General features: G+C 37.0%; 1 protein-coding gene across 2 annotated transcripts in view; it reads right to left on the bottom strand.

Annotated features, from left to right (window-relative positions):
- Nucleotides 1–1,480: 1,480 nt before the first annotated feature.
- Nucleotides 1,481–18,232, bottom strand: part of LOC149814789 (Pseudouridine synthase family protein) — a 109,073-nt gene continuing 92,321 nt past the window's right edge. The window contains exons 6-9 of one of the 2 annotated variants that reach the window (XM_089989528.1): nt 3,047–3,381; nt 2,526–2,595; nt 2,349–2,411; nt 1,481–1,849 (exon numbers count right to left, since the gene is read on the bottom strand). In XM_089989528.1, coding sequence (XP_089845654.1) covers nt 1,664–1,849; nt 2,349–2,411; nt 2,526–2,595; nt 3,047–3,381 — 654 coding nt within the window. In that variant the 3' untranslated portion in view covers nt 1,481–1,663. The remainder of the gene's footprint in view (nt 1,850–2,348; nt 2,412–2,525; nt 2,596–3,046; nt 3,382–18,232) is intronic. The other variant, XM_089989529.1, reaches the window with a different exon arrangement.

Below are 18,232 nucleotides of genomic sequence, written 5' to 3'. Positions count from 1 at the left end.
TCCTCCTGCGTCACATACCCAGGGCACTTAAGCTCTCCCTGATCCCCTCTTCACACTGTGTAGGCATGAAGGAGGGATTGGTATTCGTACTCTTAAATATACTAATAGAGCACATTTGGCTTATTTAGGCCTGTCGTTAGTGCAATCTAAATCTCTTTGGAGTATGTGTTGGACAAATATCTTAGTAATAGCCTTTGGACTATTAGTGTTGGGTCTAGAGGCTCGTGGGAGTGGAAAGGTGTGCTTTGGGGTGGAAAACTAATTAAACAGAAGATTGCTTGGACAGAGCAAAAGGGGAAGGAATTTGATTATTCAAAACATAAGTGTGGACTATATTTTCCCTGTGTGAACTTATCTCATACCGCTCTTTCTGCTACTGATGACAGATAATTATGGGAAGGAAATGTCTTGTTGACTATATCACGCAAAGGTAATATGGGAAAAAACCATAATGAGGGCAGTGTAGTCAGAGGAAATTTGTATGGTTCATTAAATATTTGCCTCCAGCCAATTGAGTGGTGTACTTGGCTTGTGTAGAACGGCTTTTAACATTGGATCGACTGCAACATCTTGGAATCACCCTTCTGAATCGTTTCTTTGTGTGTATGAGAGAAGCTAAATCTGGTCAACACCGTATGCTCGGCTATCCGATAGCTCGAAATGCATGAAACTTCATTGTTCACAGATTTGGGAAGAAACGTTGTCTTTGGCGTAGTTGCAAAGGGATTCAGTGGTGGTTTCAATGTTCTTTTTCAATAGGATGCCTTACACAATGTTGGCAGCAAACTTTTCATGTTTTGTGGAAGCTATGGAAGATTAGAAATAGAATTTAGCCATGACAATGAAATATGTTCAATAAGAAAAATTAAGTGGGGAGTTTGGAATGCATGTACATAAAACAATTAGAAGCTTGAGTGGTGGTCTAAGTTGCAATTTGCATCTGTTTTCAATTGGGTCAAATTTGACTTCATTCTAGGAGAATGGCCTCTTAAGGGTAATCAAGAGTACTATTTTCAAATATTGTATTTTCCAGGGTCAAATGGAGTTAAAATTGCTTATTCTCTGAAGCGGGCAGATGGGTTGTATTGTTTTACAGGTTTCCAGCAGGAAGGGGAGAATTTGATTTTACCTGACACAGGTATTGGAGCATGTTATCAAACAGTGGGAGACAGGTAACTCAAGTTGTCTAGAAGGCTACAACAAATTAGCCCCCAGCTATGAACGAATTCATTAAATTCTGCAGCACCTTGTACTACTGGAGTCCATGCCTTATGATATAAGCCTGTTGCTCTTGTTAAAGCTTAAGAATGGTGATCATAGGCTTTGGTTGGCTATGCCAACAGAGTGGGATATTATATCTGAATGTAACAACAATTTGTAACTGATAACTGGCTGTTTTTTTTACATGTACACTATATTTCTACATATAGTTTATAAGATCAGGAGTATCCTCCCAGCTTTCGTCGCCAAAAAAACACCCTTTTGTGAAAATTTGGTTTTCAAAATTTTTCAAAAGCCCATAAAATTACAAACAGTTTCTAGCATTTGGAAAACAGATAGACATTATGCCATGAAGGTCGCAAAGAAACGAGAAGACCATGGCCTGGACTAGATTTTCAGAACCATGACCTTTAGAACCAAAATAATACTGGAATTTCACGGGCTAAGAAATGAGGGCACTTTCTTTCCTGAATTCCTCATAACCAACATCCACAAGGCAGAGTCCTTCTGGTGGTGCTGGAGGTGCTGTAGCACGTCTGCATGTGGCATCCATCAGTTTCAACAATGCATCTTCGGGGGTGCCAGCTGCCGCCTCTCTAATAGATGTTGCAACAAGAACTCTAACCATCTGCAAGATGGTCAAACAATCATCAACCAAAATAGAACATGTTGAAAACTGGATCACGAAAAGACTACAGAAAGCTCAGAGATGATACTCAACAATTTAAACCATTAATAAAGCCAGAAATAATGCATCACAGTAAAAAAAACTGAGTTCTGGTTTAAGCACGTCCTGGGTCAGGTAACCAGCATTAAAGCAGTTGGCTCAGAGTTGACGAGAAACAGCAGCAAAACAATGGGGTGATTGGATCCCCATGATCACAAAATCATGTTCAGACATCCACAAGGCTAAATGAAGCTAAGCCGAGTCACCACTGTAGAATGAATCAGAGTCCAGTACATCTCAGGCAAATGGTGTATGAGTGGGTCTTTTACCGTAGGTCAAGCCTTCACCAAAAGTTTTCATTATCATCAACATCACATGGACATCTAATTATTTATTAAGAAACAGAAGAATATTGATATTTACATAGGCAAGTTAGGAATTTCATAGTAAAAAAAAATACCTTTCGCAAGAAACGATTTGCAACCAGTTCCACACACAGAACATTGGTACCTTCCCTGTGATCCTACCAAAATTGTGTTTAGTCCATAATCCAGGGGACATTGCATGATATGCAGAACGAGTGAGCTTAACACAAAAAAAAGGGATGAACTAGACAAGTAGATAGGGAAGTTGGAACCTCATCAAAGGAAGGTAGCCTGGCTTCTGCTGCTCGAGCATGGTAGACAAAACACTCTGTAGGCGGCCCTCTGAGAATAATCGTGGTTAGAAAGTCAACCCATAACAGACTACCACAAAATAATTATTTGCAATATAGAAAATTGTGTCCTCAGGTTGGTGTACAAAGTTTATCTTCACACGCATTAACAAAGAATTTAAATAGCAACTCCATGGATTTGGGTTTAGACTCAAAAACATATATTCAGCAGATGCAAACGTGGAGATAGTGAAAATGAATGAGAAAATTCTAAAGAAAAACTAACAATAAAAAACAAATTAAGAAAGATGGAAACAGTGGAGTACAATTTTGGAAAAGATTTTTAACTTAGACTTATTGATAACATGAGAAGGGCATATTTTCCAAAATGATGGACAAGGAAGAAATTAAACCAGAAATAAACTATATTAAAAGCACTCTTTTCATCACCATGCATAAATGTATTGATGGACATATTTGGTCAGATAGGTCCCATTACTTACGTGCTCCTCGATGCCTTGGTGTCACGTGCAAAGATCTTATAGGAGAGGGACTTCCCTTCAAGGTGTTGCAGCATTTTGTTAACTGTGCTTATGCTAAAGCTTTTTGGTTTACTTCCACAATGGAATTCTTTCACGTCTTCCATAGTTGGGGATTCACCACCCTGTCCTCCGTAGCAGGTCAATTCTTCCTGCAATCCCCTCGGGCCTTCCACATAGGTAATACCATTCTCCTTTCCACTTTCGTGGACATGACCACACTCCCGATCATTAAACGGGAATATATAGAAATAACGCCTCCACTTGGCAGAGAAATTAGGATGAAATACACGAGAGACCTACATTTCAAGAATGCAAGAATGAAACTTTTCCATGCAGGGCATAAGAGATGAATTCCCTTCTGCTTAATGTTCTACACCATGGACCATTAAAAACGCTATTGAACACATGCAAGTTCGGGAACAAAGCTTGTTACTGTCAAGGAGTTGTGCTATAGATAGATAATAGTTAAACCCCAAATTGAATTTTAACATGCACACTGCTTGAAAAGAATAGCAAAAGGTGTTGTATATGTGTGTCAGACTGTAAAATGACACATGGACAGACCAAAAAACTTCATGGATGGTCAAAGCAATGTCTCATAGCACTTTTTTTAATGATGAACAACCTGCCTAGGGACGGGGGTCGCTTAATGAGACCCCCCCTTAGATAGTGAACCCTAGGTGAGTGCTCCAGCCCCCAAAGGACACCAACTAGGCAAGCCACCGGACTGATCCCAAGAGGAACCGATTCCAGGTAAGATGGGGTCTTACCAAACACTGCCTCAACCACTGGGCGACCAACGGCAGGTTTTTAGACATAATCAACAGTGTTATCAACTTCATCTATTTGCTGTTAAGATCTTAACTACTTATTTTGTATTCACTTGTATTCTTTTTCTTTTAGAATTTATTTTCAATTACATTACATTTCAATTTATAAATTATTATTTGATGTTTTTAAATATAGTGATCTAGAATTATTATTCATGAACTTGAGATGATATTCATGTTTTATTTCTTTAGGTTAAGAATTTAATATATTTATTTATTTACTTGTACATCTATGCAACGTTGTAAGCATCATCCAATATTGTATGATACATACCGTAACTTTTAGGTTTTGGATATGATACACTCGTATCGCAATAAGAGTGTATATCATACATGTATGCATGATAAAATCTTGTATTATACCATATCGTACTATGATACAGGGTGTATCATACGATACACTAACGGCATACTTTAAAAAGGAGTGAAACTTTTTTTTTTATGTATTGGGTTTTAAAGACCTCTTGAGGGTCGACTTCCTCATTTGTGGAGAGGCCATTAGAAGGAAAGTCACACACCCTAATAAGCTTAAGAGCGTTTTGGGACCCGATTATTGTAAAAGGGAAGGCTTTTGCGGTTTTCTCGTGTAAGAGCGTATTTTCACTCATTTTTCACTCAAGTGAGATAAGATAAAAAATCATCATTCTTTGCTTCATTTGTGTATCATTAAAGTTGAAGGCAAGTTTCATTTTTTTTAATGTTTTTAGAAGATATTTTTTCTTTTTACCATTAATCCCATTTTTTGTACCCTTAGAACTCAAAATATATCCCTAAGTGTGTTATTGAGCATTGTTTGACATATTTGTTTTGATTAAATTTAGTAATCCGTGGTCTAAGAGGTCAATGGAGGGTGTTGGTCTTAAAGGATGCCTCCTAAAGGATCTTGCATTGAAATATTGTACAACAATTAACTTAGGGTCTTATTGAAATGAGTAGTTAAGTGTAACTTTTGTGGTTTTGTAATGCATGAAGGATTATATAGATTTAAATGTCATGTAGGGCATATCAACTCCACCATGAAACTATGTATCCATCGCATTCTTACTAATATTCGTGTTGAACTTCTTACTAGCCTTATCGAATATGGTAAAAAACAAGGCATAAGGTGGTCCCTGATTCAAAAGATGAAGATGGACTATCATCTCAGGCTACTGAATGATGCAATAAAGGAAGAAAATCATTCAGTCGAAATCTGATAATGAACATGACTTTTATATATAGACATAGACATGCTTCTAATAACTAAAAATTATAACTTTAACCTTTATAATGAGTTATGAATTGAAAACCTTTTGGCTTTTGAATGTAGTGTCATTTTGTCTTAACTGGTTGTACTTGTGGTAATTAGATTTACTAATGGCTCGACGTCCCCAACATAGTGATGGGCAAATGTGACAATACTTTAAGGTTCCAGGAGGTCATATAGGGTGTGCTACTTTGAGATGCAGGTTTTGTCATTTAGTGCTTCGAGAGCCTGAACCACACGAAAGAGCACATTGCAGTGGTTGGTGGAAACACACCACGATGTCCATTGGCTACAAATGAAGCAAGAGCTGAGATGAGTGTTGATTTAGAAAAAAATAAAAAATATGAATATTAGATTAAGTGAGAAGCACATGCTTGGGAACTATGTCATTGGGGTATGGGTGCGAAGGGCACGACAAGGCAATTCCAAAAAATATGGGTACGGGGTCACGACTACATATATGCAAAGAGTTTGGGTCTGGACCAGGTTTAGACCTGTCCAAGCTCCAAAACCTTTTTCTCAGCTTCATTGACCAGACAACAAAGCCATATGCTATAAAAGGGAAAGGGTTGCGCCCCTTCCCCCTTTTTTTTTCTCTCTCTCTCTCCCCCTCTCTTGCCTTTTCCTCCCTCTCTCTCTCTTGAGATTTGCAGCAAGAAGAAGAAAAAGAAGAGGAGGAGGAGGTATACTCCCCCCTTCTCTCGGTTTCTCTCTCTCTCTCATGCGTTGAGAATAAGGGCACTCTCTGTGGTGGACTCCATCGTCGATCCTCATTGTCCCCGGCTGGTCCTCTTCCACCTGGGGGTGGGCATCGAGCCGGCCCGACCCGACTCGCTAATGGACCGGGTAGGCCCAGTTCTTGATAGGATCAGGTTTGAAGAGAAGCACATGGCCCAGCCCATTGGCCCAATGTGAAGCGGGCCTGGTCTGGCCCAATCCTAAAATGCATAAATACTTACTGAAATTATGTGTTAATGAGAGAATATAAAGATCCCATGAAACTAATTCCTAATTAGTGCAATTAATTAGGTAAATAATAATAATTAACAAATAACAAGTTCCCAAGCAACTATTTAGGTAAATAATAATAGTTATCCAAGTTACTATGTAATAATTAATTTTAAAAAATTTATATTATTAAAAAAATTAATAAATAACTCAGGCCCATCGGGCTGGCCCACATATATAACGGGCCGAGTTTCGGCCCATTACCTAACGGGTCAGGGCCTAAAACCATGGCCCAAACTCGGACCATGACGGGCCAGGTCAGCTTGGCTCATCGGGCTGGTTGCCCACCCCTACTTTCACCTGTATAAATCCCCAATAATCAGTGAGTCTTCTCTCTCTCTCTCTCTCTCTCTCGACTTTTCCCCTCTGGACAGAGAGTCGAGGGTTTCGGGAGATGAGAGAGAGAGGGGGGTTTATCGGGTGGAAATTTTGAAAACAAAATGGTCTAAGACCAGACCCGACCCGACCCACAGCATACTAGTATCGCGTCCGGTACCCGCACTCATGTCACCCTGTGTCGACGCGGGTACGCTGACCAATCTGCCGTGTCACGATAACATAACCTAGGAAGTGTCTACACAACCAAATGATGAGCCACAAGGCCTACAACAAGATGACATCTTTGATACAGAATGTGGGATATTTAATAGTGAAGATCATTGATGTTGTTTTGTATCTTTTGTCACAAAACTTGTGTATAACAAAATATATATTTAGATGATTGTGACACGAGATGAGACATCCATGTTTAGTTGAATCAGCATATCTATGTTAAGTTACATCTATCTTATATTCTACGATTTTTTTGGATTTTTTTAGACTTCTAGAGAATTTTTTAGTGAAAAATGTGACTTTTTATGATATAATACGATACATACCTTATTTTGATCCTGGCTGATACAGGTTACGATGCACTTTTTACAACCTTGCATCTATGTGTATGTATGCATGGCCGCAAGCCCATGTCCTAATTATTGAGAACAACCATGTCGTATCAAGTGTATCCGCATAGTGTCTTATTCTTGCATATATATCCGTGTGACATAGGTGTGTTCACGTGCATGCAAAACATTCTTCATTTATGGCTGTCCACTTAGTTTTAACTGCCATTTCAACCAAGCACATGTGTGTGTTCATGTGTATGCATGTGCATAGGTGAACAAAGGGCATTCTCCACCTATGCAACAGGAAACATGATATATCACTAATTTAACACAATATATCGCCACAAAATGGAAACCCGTAAGTTTTCTAAAAAAGGGAAAAAACACGTATCATGATACATGGGAAAAAATGCTGTTGTCGCCTTTTTAAAAAAAATTCCCTATATTTGAGATTTTGATTAAGGAAATGGGTGATTTTTTGGGGGGATACAATTAGGAAAAGATGGAGGATCACAATTCCCCCCATTTCTTGGCACCTGCTTACTTATTTAGGTGAAGTCATTTTTTTCGATTTTCTTTCTTTATCTTTCCTATTCCTTTTTTATTTTTCCTCTCGTGCAATACTTTCTAGTGGAGAATTCTGGTCGACCTTCAAAAAAGTGTGCTGATAGACTCTTGATTGGGCTTGGAAGAGGTATGCTTCTTCCCTCTGTAAGTTCTTTTATGTGTATATATATAATATATTGCTCTTTTTGTGAAAAAAATAATTATTCAATTGTGTTTCTTCTCCAACTCCTAATAGCCAAGCATCTTCATCATCATTGTGATCACCAAACCCCATCCTAACTATATGGCCGAGCATTTTCATTGCCTAAATTCTTTTCACATGCTGGTGTTAATATTGTCCTGCTAGCTATCCTTTGAAGTGTCTTTTCTGAGTATCATAAGAGTAGAGCTAGCTATCCTTTGAAGTGTCGTTTCTGAGTATCATAAGAGTAGAGCGGTTTTTTCTGACCTTTCAAATCAAATGGAAAGCTTCTGCAGAACCTTTTACCTGTGCAAGTCAGCTAGTTCAAATGATATTCTAATCTTTTATCTAAAAGAATTAAAAAACTGATACTTTTATTCTCATATAGTGTGCCATCTTATAGTGCTATTGTTCGGTTTATCATGTGCACATGGTTTGAAGTTGGAATCTCAGATGTTTATTCATCATGTCATTATAATTCCTAAGCATTGACACTTGCAGCAACTATCATTGAAGCATGCTTAACATTGATATTAATGGGTTTTGTTTTAATCCACAATTCCATGAAATTTTCATTTCATTTTGCTTTTATGCGGAACTTTAATTATAAACACTCTAATTATGTGTTTTTCTTAAGATTAATTGATGGTTGCAGCCACTGAAATTGTTTTAGTTAATCAAATTTATTTAAATTGTAATAATCGTAAGTTGCCGATAAACTACTGACATATATGTTATATATAGCCAACAAACGATATAGGTGGCAAACAAAATGTTGCTGATATATTGACTTGTGACCATGGTCAAACCATAATTTCAACAAAGGCTTCCACTCAAAATTAACTAAGGCTCTGTTCGGGAACTGGTAAATGAGATGGGAGTAGAGGATTTTGGTTTAAATTTGGTAAAACTGCTATAATAATAGTTGTTTGGGAGAATGATGTTGAGAAGGTAGTTTATGCAATAATGAAAGGAAGTGAGACAGGGTGTTTGCACTCGAAAGTGGGTCTGGTAACTACCACCTCAAAAGTGATAGCTGCCAAATCCAGGAATTGGTAGCTCCCACTGTTCCAAATGCATAAACTCCAACTCCCAGTTCCCAAATAGAGCCTAAATATATCTCTTTGAATAGGATAAATAAGAATGAAATACCACAATAACTGCCTCTATTCATCTCTATGAGAAATTTGCTATTTTCTCAAGAAAGAACTTTGTGCTGCCACATGAAATGTCAGCTCAGTACACAACTATATACCACTGGGTGTTGTAAAAATATAATTGACAAAAAAATGAATACAAAGACAAATAAACAGTTTTTTTAAGAAATAAAGGTACTATTTGCATGTATTTTATTTCTGTTTATGTTTATTTTAAATAGGACGAAAGTTCTTTGGATTAACTGTTTATGGTTTTTGTCTAAGGAACATTAACCAAAAATAAACAAAAAATTCCAATTGGCAAGGTGCTGCCCACTAAGGTTGGCAAACGAAATGAGCTGCTCGTGAGCTCAGCTTGTTTGGCTCACCCAAAACTTGTCAGGATTCGTTAAGGGAGCTCGTGAAAGTAAGTTAGCTCCTAATCAACTCGTAGAGCTCTGCTCGTGACAGGCTCACGAGCCAAGAACGTGTAGGGGTTCACCCTTAATGAGTAGAGACTGAACAGCCCAAGCTCAGCTATTTTACCAGTCCTACTGCCACACTGTCTGCATTTGGCTAGGTGGTTCATCTTAAAGCATTCAAGTAGAATGATGTTAAGAGTTTGATACCCAAGATGCTCTTCCCTTGCCTTAAGGCCGAAACGATAGGCTCCCTAGTGAGCAAGGGGTCAATGGAGGGGATTTAACAGTTTGGGCATAGGCCATACAGCAGGCGTCAATCTCTCTCAGGACACACCACCTGAAGCAAGGTTTCCCTCTGTTGAAGGAGGTTATCCTTGATGTCCATATTTTAGGAAATTAGCTTTTTGATTGTTGACCTCTTGATCATGATACTTGTACGTGAAACCTCAAGATGGACATACTTGCCCACTTTTTGCACTAAAAAAGTAAAGTTAATAAAGTATGTGGGATGGGGACATGATGGAGCAAGTGAACCCTCTCATTTCCCTTTTTTCCCTCTTCTTCCTCCTTTTATATTCTCTCTTCTTCTTTATCTTCTTCTTCCAATAGATTTTCAGGTCAGCGGAGCACTGTGGGACACTGAAGAACTCGTGAGATGGTACCAGAGCAGGTACCCTGCTGATATCAGCATGACATCATGCCTGACCAGTAGGGGACAAATCTCAAGCTGGGAAGTTAGGGTTTTTGAAGAGCTTGATTTGAAAAGAATTATAAACATTTTTCAGGATTTTTGTGTAAGTATTTTGGGAGTACTAGATTTTTCTTTGATTTTTTTGTGGTTGGGTCCATTTTTTATTTTCTGGTGACTGTATGCTATCGGGCCCATAAAGGATGTTTGGGTTGGTGTGGATGGTTGTATTCCCCATAGAAGGTCTGCATATGGTTTGGTGGAGGTTTAGTTGGAAGATAATGGAGATCCAAAGTAATTTCTATAAGTTTGAGGAGGTGGCAACCATGAGCTCGATCTCTAGTGTGTGAAATTCATATGCACTCAACCTAAGTGTATGCTAGGGTTGTAAATGCCTGTGCAAGTTGGTGAAATATTAGAAAGAGTAGGTGAACATTGTGTTTTTGGCATGTCACTAGAAATAGTGACAAAAGTTTAAAACGGCAATTTCTCGGGAGATTTTCAACTTTATGAATATTTCTCGAGTTTTTCTTGGCAAAATCTAAGGAAAGTTATTAAAAAATCAAATAAATTTTCAAAAAAATAAAAAAAAAATTAAAAAAAAATTAAAAAAATTCAAATAAATAAACTAATTACACAATTAATTTTATATGCAAAAAAAATATAAAATCTATTTTCAATCCCACTAGCCATATCTAATAAGTATCAACCTATTCCAATAATATGCCTATGTTTTCTTTCGGCTAAACTATTTTGTTGAGGTGTATAGGGGCAAGACTTTTGATGAATAATCCCATGAAGATCAAGATAGTTTTTGAATTTCTTTGACAAAAACTCTCCTCCGAAATCGGATCTAAAAACTTTGATATTAGCCTTAAATTGAGTTTTAGCATAGTAACAAAATTTTTAAAAACAATCAAACACTTCGGATTTGTGTTTAAGAAAATATTGTACTCAAATAAGAACAAAAGCAAAACAAGTGTCTCTTATGCACTTACAATAATACAATCAACCAATAAGAACACTAATTGATTGATCCAACCACCACACAAGGGTAAAAAATAAAGGTCGGTCACACAACAGCTAGTTGGAGCTGTCCCATTCAAAAGTACCAAAGCAAAAAAAATAAAAAAACAGCAAAAATAATAATTATACAGTCAGCCCCTAATGGGCTGACTTCTATTATAGACTGACATGACCAAAATACCCTTAATGGGGTATTTTGGTTTACATAATATGGACATACATATATATTAATATATATACATATAGACATAGAAGCTTCTCTTAACACACCCCTCAAACTCATGGCATAATAATCGAGAGTTTGCTAAGTAGGAAATGAAATGTAGGTGACAAGATCACTTTAGTGAAGAAATCCGCTAGTTGATACTTAGATAGAACATAAGGTAACGTGATGGTCTTCTTCAAAAAAATTTTACGGACGTAGTGGCAATCCATTTCAATGTATTTGATCCTTTCATGAAATGTATGATTGCTTGCAATGTATATTGCACTCTTGTTGTCACAATATAGTCACGAGGGTTCTGCAATGTGTAATGTGGACTCTCAAATCTTTTAATAATTGTCTCAACCATACTAACTCAGACGTAATTATCGCTATGGTATGGTACTCTGCTTCAGTGGAAGAGAGGGACACCTTCTGTAACTCCTTGCATCTTCATGAAATTAGAGAATCTCCTACAAAAACACATGAACCAGTGATTGAGCATCTATCATTCACATCCCCTTCCCGGTCAGAATCAGAATAAGCAATAACTTCTAGCGAGAAAGAGGATGAAAGAAATAACCAATAATTAATAGAATTTTTAATATATCTAATAATTCTCATTATAGCACTAATGTGTACAGTAGTGAGAGCATGCTGAAATTGACTAACAGAATGAATAGCATGAGAAATATCAGGAAGAGTAATAGATAGATAAGACAAAGCTTCAATCATTTGTCTATATGGAGTTGAATCCTTTAGAGGTTCTCCATAGTCTTTTTTCATCTTTGCATTGATAACCTCAAGAGTATCAACTCTTTTTTCATATGAAAGTCTTAACCATTCAATAATCTTTGTTGCATACTTAGTCTGTGATAACAAATAACCACGAGGTGAGTAAGTCACTTCTATTCCAAGAAAATGTCGTAAAAAACCAAGATCTGTCTTATCAAAGTTAGCTTTGAGCACATTTTTTATATGACTAACTCTTTACTTATCACCTCCTGTGATAATCATATCATCAACGTAAAGAAGTAATATCACCATTCCTTCATTAGAAGACTTAACAAATAATATAGTGTCAGTATAACAAGATTTAAAGTGAAGTTGTGTCATGACACTACTAAATCGATCATACCAAGCCTTGGGAGCTTGCTTTAAACCATACAATGCTTTTTGTAACCGATTTTTTTTCTTATATGCTAAATTTAAATCGAGCGGGGGATCCATGTAAACTTTCTCATTGAGATTACTATTCAAAAATGCATTTTTTCACATCCATTTAAAAGATTGGCCATTTTTTAATTGATACTATAGAAAAAAGGGTTTTAATAGTGGTCATTCAAGCTACTAGAGCAAATGTCTCATCATAGTCTATTCCGAATTCTTGAATATATCCTTTGGCTGCCAACTTAGCTTTATATATTTCTAAATAGACCCATCTAAATCCTATAGTTTTACTTCCTTTAGGTAATGTTTGAATTTCCTAAGTTTTTGCCTTTTCTAAAGCTTCTAATTCATCATTCATTTCTTTAATCCATTCTTGATGCTTTTTAGCATCAAGATAAGTTGATGGTTCTACGTATGAGTGTGCATAGCCATTAGACAAGCTCTATATTTAGGTTCAAAAGAGTCGGGATATGAATCTACTACGAGCCTTTGAAATTCTCATGGATTTTCTAATACTAGAGGAATTTATATCTTGATTTTGAGAATATCTTTCTAAAGCACATGGTGGATGGTCTTCGGTACGTCAAGTATAGGTTTAAATTTCATTATGAGATATGTCTATATTATTAAGACCCTCATTCACATTCCCATGTGCATCATGAGTGTCCTCATTGTCACTCGCATGCACATCATGAATGTTATCACATCTTTCATGCTCATTGATAAGGTCGAAGAGAAATGAAGTCACAATGCTCTTGGATTCTCTTTACCAAATCCATTTTCGTTTTCAAGAAAAGTAACATTTCTTGAAACATATAATTTGTTCCTTTTAATTTCATAACATCTATATCCCTTTGGATTTTCGGCATAGCCTATAAAAACATAAGGAATTGCTTTTGGGGAAAGTTTATCGTTTTTGTTGGTCAGAACAAAGCATTTATGTCTAAAGACTCTCAACCTTTTATAATTGGGAGATGTTTTAAATAATTTTCAATAGGAGAAATATTTTCAACGGTTTTTGAAGGCATCCTATTTATCAAATAAACCACCGTAAGAGCGACTTCGGCCCAAACATTTTTGAAACATTTTTTGATATAAGAAGTGTTCTAGTAGTTTCAACAATATGTCTATGCTTCCTTTCGGCTAGCCCATTTTATTGAGGAGTATAAGGACATGATTTTTGAAGAATAATCCCATGTAAGTCAAGATAATTTTTGAACTCCTTTGACATAAATTCTCCTTTAGAATCGGTTCTAAAGATTTTAATATCGGTTTTAAATTGAGTTTTTGTATAATAATGAAAATTTTGAAACAATCAAATACTTCAGATTTGTCTTTAAGAAAATATATCCAAGAGTGTCTACTATAATTATCCACAAACACAACATAATAAAAAACTTCTCCTTTGGATATAACCAGAGTCGGTCCCCATACATCCGAATGTACCAACTCAAATGGATTTTTAGATATAAAATGACTATGCCCAAAGGGTAAAGATTTCATTTTACTAAGGATGCAATCTTCACAAACAAAATCCTTTACTTTATAACTTGTAAGAAAAGGAAACAAATGTAATTTGGACACAATAATATGTCCTAGTCATTTGTACTAATTTTTTATACCTTTCTTTTCCACCAAATTACAAAAAGTATGTTTTGATAATTCAAGATTGTCCGTAACATAGTGATCTTCTCTTCTATGGCCTCGCCCAATCGGCTTCCCGGACTGAAGATCCTGTATCAAACAATCATTAGATGAAAACAAAATTTTACATCCATGATCCACAATTTGATAAACGGATAAGAGGTTTAAATTCAATTTTGGTACTACTCTAATATTTGGTATAAAGAAAGTTTGTTGTTTTTGAAAAGCCTCAAAACTTTTAATTTTTAAGGAAGTTTCATCGGCGATTGAAACATAATTTGGGTTAGTATGACATTTGGATAATATAGACTCATTTGTAGTTATATGGAAAGAAGTACCGGAATCAAGAATCCAATAAGTCTTACCAGGGTCACCACTTGTGGATATGGCCGCACTCGAGAAGGAAGAAGTTTGATTTTTGAACATTGGCTGTAGTACCTCCATGAGTTATGAAAAGGATAATGAGTCGATGCATTTGGAGTCGTCTACACCATTTATTTCAAAAGATGGTCCCACTGAAGCCACCTTCTTATCATATCTTTAATCTTCTTTCCTTCTTTTGGGGCAAAAAATGCTTGATGTGTCTGACTCATAATAATGGTAACATATTATTTTGCCACTCTTCTTGTATTCATGATCACCTCCTTTATCATTTTGACTTCTTCCATAGTCATTGGAATTTCTTCTATTCTCATAATTTCTTACAAAGTGAGGAGGTTTATAACTCCTAGTATGATTCTCGGGTTTTGACATAGCAAACACAAATTCTTCATCTTTTGAAGATGGTTTTTTTAATCTATTTTCCTCCATAGTTAACTCTTCAAGAGTTTTAACTATGGTAGGTACACCTCTTCTGCGAAGAAGGGCCAATTTGGTCCCTTCAAATTCGGGTCTAAACCCATTAACAAATTGATAAAAACGCTACGTTCTTATTTGCTTTTCACGGAGTTCTATATCTTAGGTCAATGCCATTTTAGCTCTAGAAGAGCCAATTCATCTGAAAAAAGAGAGGGCATTCTAATATTCTCTAATGCTCATCTCTCCTTGAGTCATAGTTCTCACCTTATTTTTTACATTGCATATGTGAGCAATATCCTTGAGACTATACATATCTTTAAGATACTTCCATGCATTACCAGTAAAGTCAAATTTTGCTAAACTAGAGCATTTTTTGATGTCAACACTATTGATGAGCCATCTAATTATTTTGGAATGACCCATCCTCCACTCTTTTCATTTTTTCTCATATTTGGTGACAGCCTTAAACATCTCTTCTCCTTAAAAAGCTACTTCCTTTCCATTTTCAATCTTAGTGAGTATAAGTTTGGGCTCTCTTTTGGTCTCATCAACCAAACCCCACAGACCCTTTTCTCATATTTTATGTTTCACTATGGATGCCCATGTCACATAGTTAGTCTCATTGAGTCTTACGAGAATGAAGACGATCACTTCTCTTTCATCCTCCATTTTTACAATAATGAGAGAGAGAGAATGAAAAATAAGATTATTGAGGAGATCTTTGATGGTGCGCTTCCCGACACAATGCTCCCATAAACTGATGCTCCACTAATCTCATGATCCCCCTCTTGGCCTTTCCGAATGAATAACAACACAAGAGCACCAAAGCTCCGATACCATGTAATGAACTAAGAACAAAAGCAAAACAAGTGTCTCTTATGGACTTACAATAACACTGTCCCGGATCGAGCCTTCGGAATGGGGCATGTGCAGTGCAGAGCTCTACTGAGTAAAAAATGCATCGAGTGTAAGAACGTGCGGTATGTGTTGGCTTGATCGGTGACATGCAGTGATAGCACGACACGAGATAGACAACGATATCATCGTTAATGCATTGTTGTGTGGCGGCACAGTCGTTGAGCGTTGTTTGGTTAAGCAGTGCCAGCAGATCAGAGGATGTTGCCTTTGGAGATTTGGTTAAGCACCTCTCGACTTTGAAGAGTTTCCCATGCACAGCGTTAAGACGCACAGGGGTGTGTGTGGGTTAGGGCTAATTCTCTCAGGGATCACCTTAGGTGATTCTAACCGAGTATGATGACTCAGGGCTATGAGAGTGAATGCCTAAGCATCGGCAAATGAGTCTGGGTGGTGCTCTTCGCTATGGTGTTTAATCATCAACTAGTCTTCGGACTGGGGGCCGCAAGGTCTTGTTCCTTCAATAGGAGATTTTGCTGTAGCGTGCACATGAAATCACAATACGCTCCATGGCATGCAAGGCTAAGGCAAGTCTGTGCCCTTTTCGGAAGTGATAGTTGGTATGAGACAACTATGCACGAAGTGGCATGGTACAGATAGAATACGCATTTAGAGATGCGCTTGATAAACTTCTGCTAGGCAGCTGCGCACGAGGTGGTACGCAAAGCTAATAAAATGATTTAGCACATGAAAAAGTGTAGGTGCGCGGCCTTTGGCCGTTAGGCTGACCAGACGAGGCAGTTTAGCTCGTCGCGGGTTTGCGAAAAATTATATGCCCGTGACAAATATAATCAACCAATAAAAACACTAATTGATTGATCCAACCACCCACACAAGGGTAAAAAATAAAGGCTTTTGCATTCCACAATATGCTTAGAAAGCAATGCATTTTACATAGGCTTGAAGCCCTATTTATAAAAGCAAAGGAATAGGGAGCAGCCAAACTAGGTGTTGGGATGCTCCCAACGGAAGCTGTCCCATTCAAAAGTACCAAAGCAAAAAAAGCAAACAATAAAAAAACAGCAAAAATAATAATTATACAGTCAGCCCCTAATGGGCTGACTTCTATTACAGACTGAAATGACCAAAATACCCCTGATGGGGTATTTTGGTTTACATAATATGGACATACATATATATTAATATATACATATAAATATATAATAGAAGCTTGTCTTAACAAATATATCCATGTATGTCTACTACAATCATCCGTAAAGATAACTTAATATGATACTCCTCCTTTGGATACAACCGGATCCGGTCCCCATAGATTCGAATGTATTAACCCAAATGATTCTTTGGACACAAAATTGCGAGGGCCAAAAGGCAAAGATTTCATTTTACTAGAATACAATTTTCACAAAATAAATCCTTTTCATTATAGTTTGCCAAGAACAAAAATAAACACATTTTTGACATGCTAAGATGTCCTAGTCTTCTATGCCAATTTTCTACATCTCTTTTCTCCACAAAATTACAAAAAATGGGTTTGGATAGCTCAATATTGTTCGTAACGTAAAGATCTCCATTTCTATGGCCTCGCCTAATCAGTTTCCCAGTGTAGAGATCCTGCACAAGACAATCATTAAATGAAAAGGATAATTTGCAACCATGGTCCGTAATTTAAGAGACAGATAAAAGGTTTAAATTTAGTTTTGGTACTATTCTAACTTTTGATACATAAAAGGTTTGATGTTTTTGCAAAGTTCCAAAACTTTTAATTTTAAAGATGTTCTATCAGCGGTAGATATATATAATAATCATTTGGATAAATATGACATTCAGATAGAATTGACACATTTGGAGCACGGTTGCCAGTTGAGGAAGCGATATGGGAAGCGGGAAGCGAGGCACTTTCAAAATTTTAGGAAGCGAGAAGCGTGGGACCACTTAGGAGCGAGTCGGGAATCGTCTCGGAAGCGACCTAGGAAGCGAGGGAGAAGCGAAAAAAATAAAAAATTGAAAAAAATTGAAAAAAATTGGGGAAGCGTGGGGAAAGCGCGAGGGGGAAGAGTGCTTCCCTTTTAAAAGTGGCGCTTCCCCGCACGCTTCGGAAACGCAACGTTTCGCGCTTTCCCTTTTACCTAGGAGCCTCCGATAACTCTAATTTGGAGTCATATGAAAAGAAACACCAGAATCAAGAATCCAAGAAGTCTTATCGAGATCAATGCATGATGATACAGCCACACAAGAGAAAGAAAAACTTTGGTTCTTGAACATAGGTTGTAGAGCGTCCATTAGTTGAGCTAGTGACATCGTTTCAATGCTTTTGGAGCTTTCATCTACACCATTTCTTTCATAAAATGGTCCTACGGAAGCCACCTTCTTTTCATCTCTTTGCTCTTCTCTTCTCCTCTTTGGACAAAATGACTTGATGTGACCCGATTCATTACAATAATGGAAAATGATCTTCTTCTTGGGCTCATA

The sequence above is a fragment of the Nuphar pumila genome, chromosome 15 (genome assembly GCF_984573655.1).
Source record: "Nuphar pumila chromosome 15, dmNupPumi1.hap1.1, whole genome shotgun sequence".
Taxonomy (NCBI): Eukaryota; Viridiplantae; Streptophyta; class Magnoliopsida; order Nymphaeales; family Nymphaeaceae; genus Nuphar; species Nuphar pumila.
This window is presented reverse-complemented; position numbering and strand designations above follow the sequence as displayed.